This window comes from Barbus barbus (genome assembly GCF_936440315.1).
Source record: "Barbus barbus genome assembly, chromosome: 13".
NCBI lineage: Eukaryota > Metazoa > Chordata > Actinopteri > Cypriniformes > Cyprinidae > Barbus > Barbus barbus.
Genome location: NC_136741.1, coordinates 31,898,090 through 31,919,632, shown reverse-complemented (window position 1 = coordinate 31,919,632; position 21,543 = coordinate 31,898,090). Strand labels below are relative to the sequence as shown.

Below are 21,543 nucleotides of genomic sequence, written 5' to 3'. Positions count from 1 at the left end.
AGAACATCTGAGCTTTATTTGCCCATATAACGCTCCATAAATGAGATTAAAGTACCATAAAATGAGTTGCGTTTATTTTCTTCTCAAGTCTTCTGAAGGCTTTATGAGAGTCATATGGACTGGAAAACAGCATCTCGACTATATGATGTCAAACATCAACTTCTGGTCATATGGATCTTTTTGGATTTTTTTCAGTGCACGATAATATTTTCTAGAGTTCTCAAAGAACGATTTTCAGTTTGTGCTCCACTTAAATAACGTCAAACAGGTTTGCAACGACATGGTGAATAAATGAAGACAAGATCTTCATTTAAGCCTGAACTATTCTTTTAAAGGGATAGTTCACCCAACAAATGATGTCTTCGTTTATGTCATTATGTATGCATTTCTTTCTCCGAAAGCAGCATGATGTGAAAAACGCTGGCAAACTTTTTTGGTTCCCAAGTTTGGTGCAAGTCAATGGGAACAGATTTGATTTCCAACATTCTTCAAAATATCATCATCATCTATATTCCATGGAAGAAAACTGTCTTCAGAACCACATGAATGTGAGTAAATGACAGAACTTTAATTTGGGGTAAACTGTCTCTTTAGATAACTCTGTCATGATTTATTCACATTCATGTCGTTCCACAACTGTAAACATTTCTTTGTTGCAAAAGCATGATATAAAAAATGCTGGCAAACAAACATTCCCGGTTCCCATTGACTTCCATAGTATTTCCTTAGAAGTCAATGTGAACCGAGATTGTTTGATTCACAACATTCTTCAAAATATGCTTTTATGTTCCACAGAAGAAAGAAAGTCCAACAGGTTTGGAAAGACATGAAAGTGAGTAAACAAAGACGAGATCTTCATCATGCCTGAACTATTTTTTTTAAAGGGACAGTTCATTCAAAAATATGACAAATCTGTCATCATTTACTCCCCTTCATGTCGTTGCACACCTGTAACAGTTTCTTTCTTTTGAAGCAGCATATAAAGAACATGGCAAACAAACATTCCCGGTTCCCATTGACCTCCATTGCATTTCCAACAGAATGGAAGTCAATGGGAGCCAAGGCTGTATGATTCCCAACGTTCTTCAAGATATCTTCTTTTATGTTTCAGAGGAGAAATTAAGTCATACAACATTGAAATGACGTGAAAGAGTAAATGACAACAATTTTATTTTTGGGGCAAACTATCCCTTTAAAAGAGACAGTTTGCACAAAAATGAAAACTGTCATTATTCACTTACCTTCATGTCGTTCCACACCTGTATGGATTTCTTTTTTCTGCAGAACACACACAATAAAAACATAAAACAGCTGGAAATCAAACTTTGGTCATTAAAAATTTTTGGTATCCACTGACTTCCATTAAGTCAATATTTTAATGAAGTCAATAGGAACTGAAAATACTTCTTCGTTCTACAAAATATCTGCTTGCATGTTCCACAGAAGAAAGAAAGTCAAACAGGTTTGGAAAGACATGAAGGTGAATAAATGAAGGGGCAAACCATCCCTTTAAAGAGATAGTTTGCAAAAAAAAGAAAATTGTGTCATAATTCACCTGTATGAATTTCTTTTCTTTCTTTTCTTGCAGAACACACACAAAAAGCATAAAACAGCTGGCAATGAAACGTTTTGGTACTCATTGACTTCCATAGTATTTTCATAAAGTCTTAAAATGTGTTACCAATATTCTTTAAAACATCTGCTCGCATGTTCCACAGAAGAAAATAAGTCATACAGGTTTGGAACGCCATGAAAGCGAGTAAATAATTTCATTTTCATCTGAACTGCCCCTTTAAGACGTCCGCTTGTCTATATGAGTGTGCGCACGCGTCATGCGATACACATACAACGCAACACGCTTCTGTGTCATGTGTGCTCGTTAATGATACAAAACAATAAAAAAGATCCCTAAGGAACACCAGGATGATCTCTTCCCTTTGACATCTTCGACTTCCTCTCTCTCTCTCCTGACTCACTGCGAGCTCGCTCGCTCCAGCACGCGCAAGTCATAGTTCTTTTTGGTGGCGCGCAGTTTGAACAAACTCCCGCTGCTGTTGTTCAGTTTGAAGGAGGCGCTCTGGGCCGCCATAGTGTTGGGGAACACGGCCACCACGGTGTAGAGGTGAGCCGGGTCGTTGGCATCTCCCCGTCCGCCGCCGGGGCCCCGGGGACACTGAGGGTCCTTCAGCCACTGGATCTTGGCACCGCAGAGCGAGAGCTGGTTGAAGAGCTTCTCGGCCTCCGGACGAGAAATGCCCTCGGGGAGGTCTGTCACCTCCAGCACCCGACTCACCACTAGAGGGAGACACACAGAGATCATACTAGTGTTAAGCATTGGTCTCAAACTCAATTGCTGTAGGGCAGTGGTTTTCAAACCCTGGGTCGTCAGGATGATTTAAGGAAAAAGTATGTAACCAAGTTCAAGACTCAGGAAAGAAGCAACTAAACAAACAAAACGAAAGTAACCGGCAGCCGCCTCAGGTCAGAATCAAATGTGTATTTGTGTTTGTGCTGTTTTTGCAGCGTTGTACATTGTAGCAGATCAGAGACATATGTGACCCTGGATCACAAAACCTTAAAGTCTTAAGTGTCAATTTTTGGAAAGTGAGATTCATGAATCATCTGAAAGCTGAATAAATAATCTTTCCATTGATGTATGGTTTGTTATGATAGGACAATATTTGTCTGAGATACAACTATTAGAAAATCTGGAATCTGAGGGAGCAAAAAAATCTAAATATTGAGAAAATCTCCTTTAAAGTTGTTCAAATGAAGTTCTTAGCAATGCATATTACTAATCAAAAATGAAGTTTTGATATATTTATGGTAGGAAATTTACTAAATATCTTCATGGAACATGATCTTAATATCCTAATGATTTTTGGCTTAAAATAAAAATTTAGCATTTTGAACCATACAATGTATTTTTGGTAGTGGTAATCATGTAAACCATAAAAAAGTATCTGTAATCTGATTGAGCATTTTAAAATGCAATACACTAATTAGGAGTACTTCATTTTTGGAATCTGATTATGTAATCCAGATGACGTAATCAGTTACAATCCAGCACTGGTCACAACACACTTTATTTATATGATTAGATAATGAGTTTCCTGCATGCACAGAAAGGCCATTTCAGAGGAACTGATGAATTATCACGCAAACTAAGACCAGGGACATTTTTATGGTAAATAGGGTCCATTTTCATGTCACACTGACTTTAAATGAGCAGAAAGACTCCGGTCAGGAGTTTGTGTTTGGTCTCTTACCCACGTCAGTTGTTCCTAGGTCTGTCGAGGCAGATTTGAGCGTTTGTCTTTTACCCCGCGCTCCGTGCTTCATCACTACCTGACTCTGAGAAACACACAGACACACTGTGAGCAACTACAGACACAGAGATGGAGATACATGAGGAATGATGGATCACACAGCATTGACTAGGACTCATTTTTAAAAAACAAAACAAAAAATGAAATAAAAAAAACAGGTAGTGTTTCGAAAATGATTCCACTCCTTCTCGTTTGCTTAATATCACACTTTATGAAAATAACTTTTTGAATTTATATCCTTAGTGACAAGAATATTACCCAAAAAAATAATACTAGTCTGATCCTGTATTTATTTATTTTAAGGAAATCGTAAAATAAAGTATAAGGGAAATAAGAAAAATAAATTAATTCTAAAACGTTGTACATGCATGTTAAAGTACTTGACGTGGTGTTTAACAGCGAGTAGTGCTCCGCTGAGCTCTGTGCGGTTTTTAAAATGTCAATGTTGATACATAATGTGTGAAAATCTGGGATTTAAAGTCCAATTTAAACCAAGAAATAAGATTTTTTTTTCAGTTAAATGTTTACTCTATTTTTATGCTGGTAATACTTTACAATTTATGATAATATTTTATAAAATATAATTTAATAAAATTAATTTGAATTTAATTTATATTAATTTTGTATCAATATAACGATTTAAAATAAGATGTAAACTAATTTTAATCTTAAAACACTTTTTTTTCCCATAACATTATTCACTAAAAATATATAAATCATGACAAAACTGGGGTAGATTTGAAACTGACACAGTTCTGTTAATTGGCATTTACTAAAAGATGTCAATAATGGCAATGCATTGCTCTAAAAACTAAACTAGAAATGAACAGCTTTTTGGAGAAACGTCCCCCCCCCCACACACACACTAGGGATGGGCGACACCACTAATTTTGTTTTCGATATGATACCGATGCTTTTAAAAGGCCAGTATCGTCAATATCGATACTTTAAAATTATGAAATGTATTAAATTACTAAGAGTAAAATGGGTAATGATACCCACTTAACTTTATATTTGAAACGCATTTTAACATTTAATATGCCTTAATATTAATATTTTTGTTTACACGTGGTTAAAATATTAACTGTAGTGGTAACCATGGAAATCTAGAAATATAGCTGAACTACAGTCACTTTAGTAAAACAATGGTTCATTTTCATAAGGGACTGCAGTGATAGGCTGTTGCATGCATAAAATGCAACCTTTTTATTCTGCCAGTATATGATTTATAGTAACAATACAGAATAGAACATGATCAATATGAACTTTTAATGTTCAGTTTAAATAAATGTAATTGCACAAACTACAGGCTACAATTTCAATTTGTTTATTGTGAAATAACTCAAACATGTTTTGTTTTTTTTTGTCCTCTGATGAGCATTGTTCTGGACTGCTGTTCCCAAAAACATCAATGCTTTCTTACAATACTTTTGGGAAACGCAGCCCTGTTTGAATGCATTGTCAGAAGTGAGTGAACGCTCTCTGTGATTGATTGGTTTTGTCTTGCAACATTTGCATGTGTTCAGATGAGCAGGAAAATAGTTCTATCCTACACAATTATTTGCTGACATGGTTTATTCGTCCAATTCAATGCATATTGTCCGCATTATTTTTTAGTTAAATAAACAATCACTGGTACATAAAACACACCTTAGTATCGATATTTTTTTATTTGAGTATGGATGCTTTCGATACTCGCATCAGTATAGATATATCGATACTTAAAGATCGATACGCCCATCCCTAACACGCACACACAGGGCTGTACCTGATGGGAGCTGTAGGAGGACTGGTTGTGGTTGTGCATGATGGGAGGAGGACAAAGACTGTACTGCAGCGGCTGGCCCAGTAAAGAGTAGCGTCCATCTGCTGACACGCACACACACACACACACACACACACACACACACACACACACACACACACAGTGTCAGTCAGAGCGCTGGAGGACAGCCAAACACAACACCAGCAGCTCACTGGGGCAGTAGGACACACACACACACACTCTCAGCTGCCCACGGTGGCAGGGTCAAAGAAGATAGGAGGTAAGAAAATTTTATTATATATTAAATAATATCTAAAAAAATAAATAAATATAAAATATTTGAAATGTCTTAAATAAACAGTCTTAACAGGGAATTAACAATTGAAGATATACTGATATGATAAAATATGTTCAGATTGACTGATTTTGTTGTGTAGCATTTTGCTTTCAGTGTGGACAGAAGAATGCCAGGGTATGACATGATTTGACGTTCGTAGATGTGTCTGATGAAATAAAGGGGTGTGTGTGTGTACCTGGTATTTATCACGTTATGGGGACCAAATGTCCCCACAAGGATAGTAATACCAGTAAACTTGGATCTTGTGGGGACGTTTTTTAGGTCCCCATGAGGAAACAAGCTTATAAATCACACAGAATTAAGTTTTTTGGAAATCAAAAAATGCAGAAGGTTTCCTGTGAGGGGTAGGTTTAGGTGGAGGGCGATAGAAAATACAGTTTGTATAATAGAAAAACCATTATGCCTATGGAGAGTCCTCATAAAACATGGAAACACAGCATGTGTGTGTACCTTGTGCTGGGCCACCGGGCCGAGGGAACTGAGAGATGAGAGGCAGCGGGCCGAGACCCGGACACACGGTGTTCACACTGCCAGACGGAGAGGGAGCCGGAGACTGTGTGGGAGACGCCAGCGGACTGCTGACCTACACACACACACACGATGAGTCGGAGTCTCCATGACGGAGCAATCACATTTGCAGCTGTAGCCAGCTATAATGTGTGTTCCATTCGTCAAATTTAAAATATAAATCTGCATTCGAATTTTAGGTGTGCATCAGGCAGCATTATCTGTGGTGCACAAGATACGACGACGATGTAGGTGTCGTTGCATTTAATGCTTTTTTAGTCTATCCAGCGGCGCTGCTACGTTGCTTTCCTGTAGCTCAAATAGTAGAGCATGGCGCTAGCAACGCCAACGTCATGGGTTCCATTCCCAGGGAAAGCAAGAGCTGATAAAATGTAAAAACTGTAACTTGAATGCAATGTAAGTCGCTTTGGATAAAAGTGTCTGCTAAATGCATAAATGTAAATGTTGTTCATTCAAAATATTGTGAAAAAACATCAATGCGGAGATGATGTTTACGTCAAACTTGAAACCAAGCCGTTCACACAGAACACATTTATCACATTTTCTAGAGGGACATCTATCAGCGTTGCACTCGCATCTCGCACAAGAGAGCCGCATGTTTAGAAAAGCATGTAAAATTAATGTAAGTTCAACTTTTAAAAAACATGTCGAGACTTTATGGCAGTTTTTCCCAATCCCACTGCATCTCATGTTTTTAAATGAAGAAAGCACTCTTTGTGATTGGTTTTCAGTCCTTTGTATAAAACTATACATACATACATGATGCTGTTTTGTTTCTCATGTTTAAGCAACTCAATTAATTCTATATATGGTTTATAAACATTATTTTAAACATTATGCAGTGTTTTCAGATAGTAGTGTTATTTTATTGCTTTGAAGAAACGTGCATTAGTAATATTTTTGCTCAAAGCGTCCTCTTGTGGCCTCAGCTTTTTCCCCCCTAACAAAAATTATGCCTTTTAACTTAGAATATAATTTGAAAATCAATAATATTATGTACAAAGTTCGAATTTAGTTTTTCAGCCAATTTGACAGCCCTAGTGCCGTTACCTGCTGCTCAGGCTTGCTGGGTCTCTGCTCCATGCTGTAGTACTTGCAGGGGTTCCACTGCACCAGTGGAGGATTCTGGGTCGGCTGCGGTCCGTTAGGGACACTGAGCTGCATTACCATCACACCAGGACCAGGAGGAGGAACCCCTACAACACATCCACAACAACAGGTCACTCACTCAAAATACAAAATACACTAGAATGAGAGATATGATAACTAATGCAACCTACTGCTCAATGAGATATTTACTGATACACGATGGTTCAATCATGTGTAAATTCTATTTTATATAACTGTTTATATGTATCATAACAGATCAAGGTTTTCAGTATTAATTTAGTACTAAATATAGTATTTTATATAGTGTTGTCAAACGATTAATCACAAATTATTTATATGATATATGTGTGTACTGTGTTTATTTATTACGTATATATAAATACATAAACATTTAGTATATACATTGAAAAATATTTACATATATTAAATATATACGTCTATATTTATTTTCATATAATTTATATCATAAATAAATATATTTAATATAAAAATAATATATTTTTCTGAAATATATACATGCATGTGTTTGTATTTATATATATTTAATAAATATACACAGTACAGACATATATTATGTAAACAAAAACATTTATTTTGGATGTGATTCATCCCAATTAATCGTTTGACAGCACTAATACATTTATATTATTATATCTTATATTATAAATAAATGTTTAATATGAACAAAACATTTTTCTTAAATATATACATTGATGTGTTGTATTTATATACAAATAATAAATATAAACCGTACACACACAAGCAAACAAAAACTTATTTTGGATGCGATTAATCATTTGACAGCTCTAATTTATACTATTAGAGTATTTATACATTTCTTTATATTTTCACATTTTTATTTTAAGTTTAAGTTTTTTATATTTCCATTGAACTTTTTTTTTTTTTTTTTTTTTTTTTAGTTTTACTTAAAAGACATTTAACTTGGTTGTCAATGCAACATTTTGAATTCTTATAATTTTTTTAAGCTTTTCATAAATTTTTATTTTATTTTACCTTCATTTCAAATAACGACAGCTATAAATGTTTTGTTTTTTTATATTTCAGCTGTAGGTAACAGTAGCATGTCTGTAGCTGTAGCTGTGTTTGCGGTGAACCTGAATACTGCTGTTGCATTGGCTGTGGGCTGCAGGGTGAGGCAGACTGGGTCATCTGGTACTGATCTGAACTGGGCGGCTGCAGGTAACCCACAGATGGACTGAAATACACAAAAGCACACGGTTAAACAGAGTTTAGCATAAAAATAACAACACCGCATCAAAACATAAATTTACACTTGTCACTCTATGTTTCTCCATTGTAGTTAATGCACATTTTCTTGCTGAATAAACCAATTATGTGCCTCAATTAAGAGCATACGTTTTTATGCACACTTTAAGATTGTATGCGCATCTTGGAGTTTCCATCCACTAAAAAAATAAATGCAATATCCCAAAATATTCAAAGCAATACATGGATGGAAAAACAGCTATTGAATCTACTTAGGAGATTTCGAATCCTATTACTAATAATATCATTAAATCATGTACAGTGGGGCAAATAAGAATAATTAATTTCCATTTTATTGCATGCAATAAGTATGTGATCACCTACCAACCAGCAAGAATTCTGGCTCTCACATACCTGTTAGTTTGTCTTTAAGAAGCCCTCCTATCCTCCACTCATTACCTGTATTAATTGCACCTGTTTGAACTCGTTACCTGTTTAAAAGACCCCTGTTCACACACTCAATCAATCAGACTCCAACCTCTTCACTATAGGCAAGACCAAAGAGCGGTCTAAGGACACTAGGGACAAAATTGTAGACCTGCACAAGGCTGGGATGGGCTACAGGACAATAGGCAAACAGCTTGTGAGAAGGAAACAACTGTTGGCGCAATTATTAGAAAATGGAAGAAATTCAAGATGACTGTCAATCTCCCTCGGACTGGGGCTCCATGCAAGATCTGGCCTCGTGGAGTATCAGTGATCCTGAGAAAGGTGAGGGATCAGCCTAGAACTACACGGGAGGACCTGCTCAAAGACCTGAAGAGAGCTGCGACCACAGTCTCAACGGTTACCGTTAGTAACACACTACACCGTCATGGATTAAAATCTTGCAGCGCACGCAAGGTCCCCCTGCTCAAGCCAGCACATGTCCAGGCCCGTCTGAAGTTTGCCAAAGACCATCTGGATGATCCAGAGAAGGCATGGGAGAAGATCATGTGGTCAGATGAGACCAAAATAGAACTTTTTGGTATAAACTCCACTCGCCGTGTTTGGAGGAAGAAGGATGAGTACAATCTAGGGTTGTAACGCTATACCGGTATGATGGTCTATCGCGGTTTGAACATACACGGTTATCATACAGTAAACATTTGCATATCTACGGTTTAAAAACAAAATAATGAAAAAATCTCCATCCCCTGCCGAAAAAAAGTTTAAATTTGCAGTATGAGAATACTTTGGATATAAAAAAAAAAAAAACATGAACGTGGGATTGTTCTTGAGGACGAATCCAATTTGCAAAAAATGTGGACGCAAAGTGGCTGCAAAAGCAGGCAATACATCCAACATGTTCGCTCATATTCACAGACATCATCCCTCCGTGCAGATAAAGGTACGTCGCATTTATAACAAGTTATAATGTGATTTTCTGGATTTTTTTTGTATATTCTGTCTCTCACAGTTGAGGTGTACCTACGATCGCTCCATTCTTTGTAAGTGGGAAAACTTGAAAAATCGGCAGTGTATCAAATACTTATTTGCCCCTCTGTATTTAAATTAACATACCTTTACACTAAATATAAAACATTAATAAAATAACTCTATACTCTATATATATTCACTATACAGTTCTCCATAGTAGTTTACGCATGAGTTTATACACATTTTAAGATTTTATGTGCATCTTGGCATTTACATTGAGTTTTGCAACATCTCAAAATTCACAAAAAAACATGGATGGAAACATAGCTATTGAAGCTACTTGAAGTAGAGAGATATTTGTAATCATTATTAATAACAGATTAAATTATGTATTTAAATAACAGCAGAATTAGCATAAAAACAATACAGCAAACAAATTTATTCTAAGAATAACAAACACTTTAATGCAACTGAAAGGATATGATATTATGCAATAAAAAATGTTTTAACAAAATAAATAAATAAAAACAATGTTTTATACCCGAGGAGCCCAAACAGATCATTTTGTTAATTAAGTTTCATGATAAGATACAGTCAATACTCCGTTGCATACAGCATTAAAACTGCACCTTTTTTCCAGCACTTCTGACATTATCTGAGAGTAAACACGTGACGCACGTGCTGAGATGTTAGCGTGTGTGTACCTTGTGCTGTTCTGTTGTGTGGGCGTCAGTACGCTGTAGTAGACGGGCATGGGTGCCGCGGTCGGCATGGCTCCCTGTACGGACTGACTGACAGGAACCATGACGGGCTGCTGGTACTGCTGCTGCACCACAGACTGACTCTCATTAGCTACAGGCACCTGCAGAAACACAGGAGGAGTGTTGAGAGAGAGAGAGACAAACACACACAAACACTCACTCTCTCTCTCTCACTCTCACACACACACACAAACTCACTCTCTCTCTCACACACACACAAACTCACTCTCACACTCACACACTCTAGCACACGCTCGCACACACACACTCGCACACACCTGATAGGAGGGCATGGGCGGGTACTGGACCATCATGCCCTGCATCTGTCCGTTCATGGCCGTGCGCTGTGTGTTCATCATACTGGCGCTCTGAGGCTGCTGGACTCCCATCATGCCCTGGTACGCAGGCTGCTGATTGGTCATCATGGGCTGGAGAGGAGCTAATCACACAAAACGAAAGCACATCAAACTTCAACTGCTCATCATGAGGGAGCCGTCCAGAGCTTAGTCAGTTTAATATGAGACATCAATATAAGAGAGCATAAAAATGACAGTCAGCAGAGACAGACGCACACAGAAGTACTTTTCCTCCACGTAAGAAAGAAAAATCATGCTCCGGTAAATCTAAATAATTACTTTATTTCACAAAGTTAAGAATTTTTTTTTTTTTTAAATCTCAGAATTTACTCAGTATGTCGTATTTTGACAAATTATAAAATTATAATTTAATAAAATTATTAAAAGTAATTAGTAAAAGTATTTTATCATTTCATACTTTTTATATTTAATATTAATTTCTTATTTAAATGTAATTTTTTTTTAAAGGGGTCCTATTATGCTCTTTTACAAAGTCTTGATTTTGTTTTGGGGGTGTACTAGAACATGCTCTCATGCTTGGTGGTTCGAAAATCACATTATTTTTCACATAATCTACATTATTACAATACCTCTCTCCTCAGCCTGACACAAACGACTCGATTAGTTACAGGTTTGATGAAGGCCCGCCTTCTGAAAAATGGAATGTGTTGTGATTGGTTAGCTGTCCCAGTGCGTTGTGATTGGCGAACAGCTTAGACGGTGTTTCAGTTTTGCCCCGCCCCTTGCCAGAGCAGCAAGTTCCTCAATATTGCCATATCTATTCAGACCCCGAGAATATTAAACAAGAGGATCACGCAGAACCTTTGCACGCACGGATATTGCTAGACATATTAAAGTGTCATAATGTTATTGTTGTTGTTTTTTTGGCTAAATCATGTTTTAGATGGGATGTCAACAACAGCTTAAAAATAACTTAATTGACTATGTACAGAAGTGCACCGGTAATATGTATTATATTTATTGTTCTTTAATTATAATATTATAACATGAATTGCACTGAAACTGTTATACAGTTGAATTTATTTATACCATACTCCCACAGACTTACACTATTTGTGACCGCATATGCAAATTAGTTCTCTGCCAGCAGGAGGCGCTGTTGGAGCAGCAGAGATCGAGGTTTCTTCCGTAACGCTGTACACAAAACAGAGCTCCGCTCACAAACGCTGCTTAATCAGACATTATATGCAAGATGAAATGAAAATGACATCCAAAATTTTCTGAAACAGTTGGTTTCCATTAGAAATAGTGATATAAAAACACCCGCACTGGGTTTTGATTTTGAAACGTGCAACCAAAGCGTTCTCTCCACCCGCCAACCAGTCGAATTTCCGTAGGCGGGATTTAAAATGTGATGTCGCAAATACAGGAAAACAACTTTGTAGTCCAAACGAGCCGTTCGTTGTAGTTCTTGAAAAGGGATTTTTTAAAAACTAAATATCTCCCTTTGGAGTGGACTTTGAGATTTGTAACTTTGTAGATCATTTTATGCCCAAACATAAACATTACACACTGAATAAAATTCAAAAAGTGAAAAAGCATAATAGGACCCTTTTAATAATTTAGACTTTTTAAACTAGCAATTTGAATCAATTTCAAAATTTTGACCTTTTATGGCTTAGTATGTCAGTTTTCATTTTTTTCATAATTATGGTATTTTAGTCCCCCCGCCTAATTACGATTTTATAATTTTTTTCATTAATTTTACTAATATTTTATTTAAATGTTATCATTTTATCATAATTATGACCTAATTTCATTATGACTTCACCTAATCACTATGACTTTTTATAATTTTATAATTTCCATATTTTATTAATATTTTATTTAAATTTGATCATTCTGACTGTCATCATTTTGACTTCAGTTTCATAATTTTGACTGTAAACTCAATTCCTATTTGATTACTGAACTTTTTCCCCCTCATAATTATGAGTTAAATGTTGAAATTATGACAAGTCAAAATTGACACCCTCACATCTCATTATGACTTAGTATGGCAATTATGACTTTTTGTCTCATAATTGACTTTTTTCCCTTTTTAGTTTCTCTCATATTTCTGATATTTTGTTAAATTGAATAATTATGATTTATGAAAGCATGATTCTTTTCTGATGTGGTGGAGATGTGTGACTCATCTGATGAGCTCTGCTCCAAAAGCATGTTAGCTTGCTTTACAGGAGGATAAATGATGCTGTCTAGAAGCAGAGGAACAGGAAGTGATGTCACTGACCGGAGGGCTGAGCCGGCGGGGGCAGCGGCTGAGAGCACTGTGCGGGGTACGACACCTGGTGAGAGATGGAGCGGAACTGCTGGCCTGAACTCGGATACTGTCCTCCGGTGGAATAATACTGAACCTGGATCTGAGACAGGAGAGAGAGTCGGTCAGACCTGGGCCCTGACTATTAATCCTAACAAAACTAAAGCACTAACATTCCAGAAAATACCCAGACTTCAAGGAAAGAGATACAAATTCACCCTTGGTACGACCAAAATTGAATATGCCACAAACTACGCATACCTCGGGCTGAAAATAAGTGCAACTGGTAAACTAAATTTGGCTGTGAATGAACTGAAAGAGAAAGCAAGAAGGGCCCTTTACGCCATCAAAAAATCTATTCAAATTGAAATACCAATTAGAATCTGGCTCAAAATATTCCAATCAGTCATAGAACCTATTGCATTATATGGCAGTGAAGTGTGGGGTCCTCTCCTAAATCACCAATTTGAAAAATGAGACAAAAATCTGATTGAAGCCCTGCATGCTTCTGTAAGAGCATCCTCAGAGAAAAGAGGAACACACTGAACAACGCATGCAGGCCAGAATTAGGCCAATACCCGCTACTAATGCACATTGAGAAACGAGCCATCACATTTTGGAAAAAATGAGCGACCCCAACTCTTATCATTTTAAAGACCTTAAAAACCATGAGGTGAACCCTGAAAAAAGTCCCCTGATTCAGATGGTCCTGAAGCTGCAAACTCAAACTAACATGATTAACATCCAGCATCAGGACACTGAAATAATCATCCACAAAATTCTATAAAAACACAAAGAAAATGATCTAACCTATTGGAATGAAACAACAGAAAAACAAAGTAAACTTGAATGTTATTTGGCCCTAAATAGAGATTACTCAACTGCAGAATATCTGAGTACAGTGAAAGACTGTAAACTAAGAAGACAGATGACGAGGTACAGACTGAGCGGTCATACTCTGACTATAGAGACGGGCAGATATCGACAGCACCGGCTGCCCAGAGAGAGCCGCATCTGTCCATACTGTACCCACAGAGAACACTTCCTCACCAGCTGCCCTAACTATCAACACATTACAAAGACATTATCACAAATTTGAAACACTTTACCCTGACTTCAAAATGTTAAACAAGAAAACACAACTTCAATATTTATTAGGGGAAAAACAAGATTGTATCCTACTAGCAGCAAGAGACATTGACACCGGTCACAAAAAGAGGGAGGAGTCAACAAATCAGTGATGCACCCACACACACACACACACACAACATTGAATTTTAACTTGTTCATAGAATTCTAAAATGTTGATTTGTTCCACTTTTTAAATGTATATACATGCATGTTTTTGTTGCATATATATGTGATCTAGATTCAATGTAAACCAGGGCTGTCCAAACTCAGTCCTGGAGGGCCGGTGTCCTGCAGAGTTACCATAGCTCAAGCTCAGTCACTGTGGCAACTTATGCTGGCAAACTAACCTGGTCCGGAGCAGGCTAACTGTCCGGCTAAGCTGAGCTCCTCTAACTCTGACCAATAGGAACGCATCATATTACCACCGACTCTCTCACATACAGTCAGTTGAATTTATTATCGGTCCAAAAATAAGTATACAGAAAGTACACCTTAAATAATCAAATAAATACAAAAATAGGCTACAACCAACTGTATTTAATGTATTGTGCCCAAAATGTAGGCGAATGACATTTTAACATAGTTGCTACTTGTGCATGCAGTTGATCAGCAGTTTCTAGCCATGCAGCCTTTCTCTCTGAATTTATGACAGCTGTACCTTTTATGGTTATTAGAACATTAAAACATTACAATCTAAAATGGCTCTTTAAAGCATTAAAGCACATCAAAAGTTAAAATCACTGAATTAAAAATGTAAATTTATAATAGAAATCAGAGTACATTTTAACTGATAAGAGGAACACACATTTAACTCATTTGAGCTAGTGATTAACAGTTGCTGCTATCATAAAAATACACTTATATGTAGGAAATTAAAATTGTGTGTCACATTTAATGTCCAACAACAAATATTTTAGCAGAATGTATATTTTATTCAGAATTCTTGCGCTAGTATTCTATTCTGCTCTGTCTGTGTAGCGCGCATGCGCCGCAGCGCTCGTTCTCTCGCATAAGCCCCGCCCACTCCTGACAGCTAAATGGATATATTTGCATGGCTTTCTGACATTTACAGATGTAAAAAATATACCTGTGACGTATCAGTTATGCACTGAGGAAAACACAATGTTTCAAATGCGTTAAACAGCACAAATATTCGCTGTTTGCTATGGTGGATCGATTTGATCCATGATCGACATTAAGGGCTGCTTCAGAATAAGCGTGTACGTCACATTATCCTGACTCACTGAACCTGGATAGCATTAGTCAGATTGCGTGAACTTGAATTGTGCTTTATGGAACCGCTTTAGTCCCGATTGATTTGTTAGGTTATTTCAAGTCAGGTTTTGGACTTTAATCGTTGTCTTTTATGGGACAGGCCCCAGGACCGAGTTTGGACAGCCCTGATGTAAACACTATGCTTTGGCAATACATTGTAACAATTGTCATGCCAATAAAGCACATATTGAATTGAATTGAGAAAGAGAGAGCCCGATGACGACAACACACTGCACATCATTGCCTTTTGACACCACACACACGCACACAAACACACTCACAGATACACACAGAGAGATACACACACATATACACACACACAAAGATACACACAGACACAGATACACACACACACACACACACACACACACACACACTCTCGCACACACACTCATATACGCACACACAGATACATATACACATACACACACACAGAGATACACACACAAAGAGACACAGATACACACACACAGACAGACAGACAGACAGACACACTCACACAGAGATACACACACTCACACAAAAAGAGATACACACACACACACACACACACACTCACACAAAAAGAGATACACACAGCCTTGAGTATTACGTGCTGCTCAGATTACAGAGACGCTCTGATTAAATATAAAGACTGATTCCCTGTTTATTACAGCGCTGCGCGCAAGCATCAGGATCTAATATCACTGTATGAGTCTTTTACTAATTATATCACAATGTAGTAATTTTGCTGGATGTTCAATAAATAAATGGGTTATATTTTAAACAAATTTTTACTTTATACTCCAGTTTGTTAAATATAAACATTTAAACAGTGGATATCAATTTTTTTTTATGACCGATTTATTCAAACATATTAAACATTCAAGAACAGCTTGAGTAAAAATATAATGAATATGTAATATAATAAATACATTTATCAGAATGTTCCTCTCTAGAGTTAGTTTTGCAGCTAACTATGGAGTTTATGACATTCATTGAATGTCTTTCCTGCGGTAAATGTGACATTATTGATCTCAAGCTGTTTTACTGATGTCTTTCTGCAGTTGAAGCACTAATCGATTGATCCCATGATTCAGGATTGATTTCAGTGAGTTTCTTCTGATGTTCATTCATGTTGATTTGCTGCTGTAACTAGAGATGATCTCTTCACTGTCAGCACACATTAAAGCATCACAAAAACTCATTTAGTGATAAAACTGACTGAATTTGAAAGATGAGACTTTGTTTCATATCAAAAGTATCAAAGCGTATGGGGATTTATTGGATGGGAGATGCTACAAATAATGTTTCAAGTTTTATTAATGCATCAACTGAAAATAGCAGAGAGTGATTCTTGGGATTTAAGAATTGATTATCAGTTCATCAAAATGATAATTGATTAAAAACGAGAAATGGACATTTTGAACCCAGCTGTAATAAACAAGTAAACTACACTTTTTCATGTCTAACACACACCTCCTAATATTATCTTCCCTGTCTTGACTTGTTTGTGACCTTCTCTGTAGGTTTTAGGGCTGTCAAAATGGCTGAAAAACTAAATTCAAATTTTGTACTTTAATATTATCAATATTCCAATTATATTCCAATTTAAAAGGCATAATTTCTGTTAGGGGAAATAAAATATTTTGGTTTCTGTCCTGAGGCCACAAGAGGGCGCATTGAGCAAAATATTACTAATGCATGTTTATTCAAAGCAATAAAATAACAGACTGTCTTTGAAAAAAGTGCATAATGTTTCAAATAATGTTTATAAACCATATATAATTACGTTGCTTAATTAAAAAACAAAACAGCATCATACATTTAATACAAAGGACCGAAAACCAATCACAAAGAGTGCTTTCTTCATTTAAAAACTTCTGATCTTTTCTCTCACAATTCTGAATTTAAATCTTACAATTATCATCATTTTTTAATCAGAATTCTAAACTGACATCTTGAAATAGTTTTTCTTTTCTACCATGGAATAAAAATAAAACTGGTAATTGAAACATTTTACTCCCCAAAACAGACTTTCTTAGAATTGCAAGTTCATATCTTGCAATTGTGCATTATAAACTCACAACTGCACACAATTCTGACTTTTTTCCCTCAGAATTACAAAGTATCATCTCGTAATTCTAAATTTCTTCACAAATCTTCACAGAATTGCAAGAAACAAAGTCAGAATTGTGAGAATAAAAAAAAAAAATGGCAGAAACAGGCTTCCATAAAATTTTTATTTAAAGCTGTATTTTCAGCATCATTACTCCAGTCTTCAGTGTCACATGATCCTCAGAAATCATAATAATATACTGATTTACTGATCAACAAACATTTCTGATTATTATCAACGTTGAAAACAGTTGTGCTGCTCAATATTTTTGTGGAAACTGTGATAAGATACATTTTATTTTTCAGGATTCACAGATTAATAGAAAGTTTAAAAGAGCATCATTTATTTGAAATAGAAATCTTTTGTAACATTATAAATGTCTTTACTGTCACTTTTGAGCAATTTAATGCAGTCTTATTGAATAAAAGCATTAGTGTGTGTGAGTGTGTGTGTCTGTTAGTGTGTTATAAGTGTGTGTGTTAGTGTGCGATGTGTGAGAGTGTGTGTGTGTGTGTACCTGCTGCGGCGGAGGCTGCATGTATCCCTGCGCGGGTGGTGCTGTCTGTAGGATGGGTTGTGTTGGCGGAGGCGGAGGTGGATGCGGGTGTGGAGCGGCGGGCTGGTATCCAGAGGGCGGCGGGGGCATGATGTAGCTGGGCTGGGGTGGAGGATGCTGGGATAGTACAGCGGGCGGAGGTTGGTAAAGGCTGGGTGGCTCTGGTGCCTCGCTGGAGCCCTGACGGCTCAGAGACATCTGCCCAAAACCTGAAGTCAACTCATCTCCCTAAACAGAGACAGAGAGAGATCAGCATGAGCCGCTTTAAACCCTACTGAGCAACTTCAGTCTACATAGGCAGCATCCTAACAGTTATGGAGCTTCATAAGCGACTGATCTGAAATCATGCAGAGAGATGCACAGCAATTGTACAATTTTCATTGAGCTTGTCAATGCATTCTGGGATTGCCTTACAATTAATATGTAATACCTAAAAATTGCCTAACAATTAATATATAACTAAAATAAAACAGTTATAAAATAAAATAATACAAACATAAAATAATAAAAAAAAATAAAAAACAACAAATACAAAAAAAATGAAGGAAAAATAAATATAAAGATCATCCACAAGACAAAATACAAAAACAAACAAAAAAAAGAAATAAAGTTAATATAATAATATATATTGTATAATATAATAACAATATATATCATATATATATATATATATATATATATCATATATATATATATATATATATATATATATATATATATATATCATATATATATATATATATATCATATATATATATATATATATATTAAAAAAAATACAATAAAATGAGAAGTTCAATCTAGAATAGCTGTACTAGGATCAAAACAAAGCATAAAATAAAAATATATTAATAAAAATATGAATAATAATAATTAAACAATTTAAACAAAACAAAAAAAAAATACATGGAAAAAATAAAATACAATAAAATAGAATAATCAGAAGATCATCCACCTAAAGTAGTTGAATCAGGACAAAAAGCATGAAATAAAAAATAAAGTAAACTAAATTAAAATAAAAACTCATCCACCTAGAATACTATTACGAGGACAGTTTAAAACCTTTACATATCAAATAACACATTTTGGTACAGAACAATTAATACATGCTCATCAACAAAAATATAATGTGCACATTTCTGCTCAGTACAAAAAAACTAAAACAAACACAAAATGACTACTAAATACAATATCCAGCTGAAGAGCAGAAGAGTGAGAGAGTAGAGATGAAGGGAGAGAGAGAGAGAGAGGAGAGGTCAGCAGAGCTGAAGTACCATGTTGTACTGCTGGGAAGGAGAAACAGGCAGGATGACCTGAGGGCACGAAGGGTTTGAGTAAGACACAGCCTGCGCAGACGGCTGCAGAGAGACACAGAGAACATAGGAACAGACTCAGAGTTCAGGAGCAGGTATAGAGTTAGAGGGACGCAAGCGGAGGAGAGGTTAGAGAAGAATGTTCTGTTCACAGACAGAGAAACTGGAATACTACATCTGTACTAAATACTAGTGCTGTGTTCGATACATTGATACGCCGATGTATCATTACAGAGATTTGACAATACGAGTATCCATACAGCTGGACCTGTATCAATATTGTGGTGACCAGCGATGTTAAGATTATTCTAATGTATTAGAATGAGAACATTACAATATAAATGTATTAGAACGAGTACATTATTATTTACGGGATTAAAAAACAAGATGCAAACAATCAGAATATTGTACCTGGTGGGGAGTGCACAATGTAAACATGAAACATATGCCATTATCTATATTGGGGTACAGTTACGGAGGCCCTTCAGAATGCAGAGTTCAACTGCCTGCTCTGCCTTACAGTTAGAAATGGCCCTATAGTATGCAGTGTTTAATAAACAGCTCTTCTACTAAATTATTCTGACGAAGTCCTGTATCATGAGGCGTATCGTATCGTGACTTTGCTGGTGATACACAGCCCTACTAAATACTAGGGGTGTAACGGTACACGTATTCGAACGCATGTGTACCGAACAAATCATTAAATCTTTGCAGGAAATTGAGACAATAAATGCAGTTTTGGCGCTCTTTGACATGGTGAGAGATCGCTGTATAAACGCCTGAGTTCTGACGGCAGCGCGATCATTTCTTCATTTTTACTACTAGTTTTAATGCAAAATAAACATGAACATCTCATGCCTCAAACAGTGTTTCAGAAAGACGTCATTAAAACAGTTTGTAATGTCACAGCATTTTATTTACCTCAGGCAAGTCATCCGTGTCCACAGCTCGTTATTTGCTAGAGAAATGAAGCCCAGAGAAGAGCATTTTGCGAAATATTAGACTATATACTCATTATATTTTACTTTACCAGTTACTGATGTCTTAATTATTTAATGTATGCTTAAATCTTTTATGAAACAAGTTATGACAGCCACTCTGTAAGTTATATTTCAACAACAAATAGAAATTAGAAGTTAATTTTAAAACAATTTATATGTTTGCATACAATTTTTTAATTTGAGAATTGATTATTATAGTTAAAAATAAATAGTAATTGGATTACATTTGGGCTCTCTTGTTAATTGTAACCTAATTGTAATGTAAAAGGGCTTCCTGTAGTTTTTTTTTTATAAAAAGCAATTTATGTTTAGTTTTGTTTCCTCCTGCTGTACCGAAACGTGACGTCAAAACCAAGGTACGTACCGAACCCTCACTTGTGTACCGTTACACCCCTATTAAATACTAAATCTGTTCAGTTGTGCTCATAACACTGGCAGCATTAGCATGACAAACTGCAACAAATACAGAGTAATAACCAGCATCAAATACCGAAATACTGCCAAACGCTGAGATAAATATGCTGTCATATTACTCCAGCTCAAAACAATCCTCATGAATATTAAAAAAAAAAAGCTCACACACAGTCTTTCAAGATAAATATTTCTTCAGAGGCCATTAATAAAGTGCTCGGTGCAAAAACAAACATTTTTTACATCACATCATCATCAGTGTCCAAGTAGAAATTGCACATCTAACCTCATTTATTAAGTATATACACAAAACATCTACATAACTCCTGTAATACACTCTGAAATCGATCAAACAAATACATCTTATTGTGATTAGTGTTAATTCTACATTATTGACATTGTTATATTGTATATTTATTTTTCTTGTCATTATTTGATGTGTCAATGCTTTGGCAATATTGCATGCAAACACAATCATGCCAATAAAGATCTGGAAATTGAACTGTAACTGAAATATTTCAGACAGATAATATATATATTTTTTAATACATCATACTCAAGTAGTATGATGTATTAAAATATATATTTTTAGGGCTAATTAATGTCAGTTTAAAGAGCAGTTGA

General features: G+C 35.9%; 1 protein-coding gene across 12 annotated transcripts in view; it reads right to left on the bottom strand.

Annotated features, from left to right (window-relative positions):
* Nucleotides 1-1,146: 1,146 nt before the first annotated feature.
* The window catches only part of LOC306879605 (R3H domain-containing protein 2-like), an 88,291-nt gene continuing 67,894 nt past the window's right edge, over nucleotides 1,147-21,543 (bottom strand). For 7 of the 12 annotated variants that reach the window (XM_079432679.1, XM_079432686.1, XM_079432689.1 and 4 more), the window contains 11 exons: nucleotides 19,469-19,552; nucleotides 18,156-18,422; nucleotides 13,108-13,237; nucleotides 10,776-10,936; nucleotides 10,441-10,598; nucleotides 8,206-8,306; nucleotides 7,031-7,176; nucleotides 5,903-6,035; nucleotides 5,098-5,198; nucleotides 3,270-3,354; nucleotides 1,147-2,295 (listed from right to left, as the gene is read on the bottom strand). In XM_079432679.1, the coding sequence (XP_079288805.1) occupies nucleotides 1,973-2,295; nucleotides 3,270-3,354; nucleotides 5,098-5,198; nucleotides 5,903-6,035; nucleotides 7,031-7,176; nucleotides 8,206-8,306; nucleotides 10,441-10,598; nucleotides 10,776-10,936; nucleotides 13,108-13,237; nucleotides 18,156-18,422; nucleotides 19,469-19,552 (1,689 nt within the window). In that variant the 3' untranslated portion in view covers nucleotides 1,147-1,972. The remainder of the gene's footprint in view (nucleotides 2,296-3,269; nucleotides 3,355-5,097; nucleotides 5,199-5,902; nucleotides 6,036-7,030; nucleotides 7,177-8,205; nucleotides 8,307-10,440; nucleotides 10,599-10,775; nucleotides 10,937-13,107; nucleotides 13,238-18,155; nucleotides 18,423-19,468; nucleotides 19,553-21,543) is intronic. The other 5 variants (XM_079432690.1, XM_079432680.1, XM_079432681.1 and 2 more) reach the window with 3 other exon arrangements.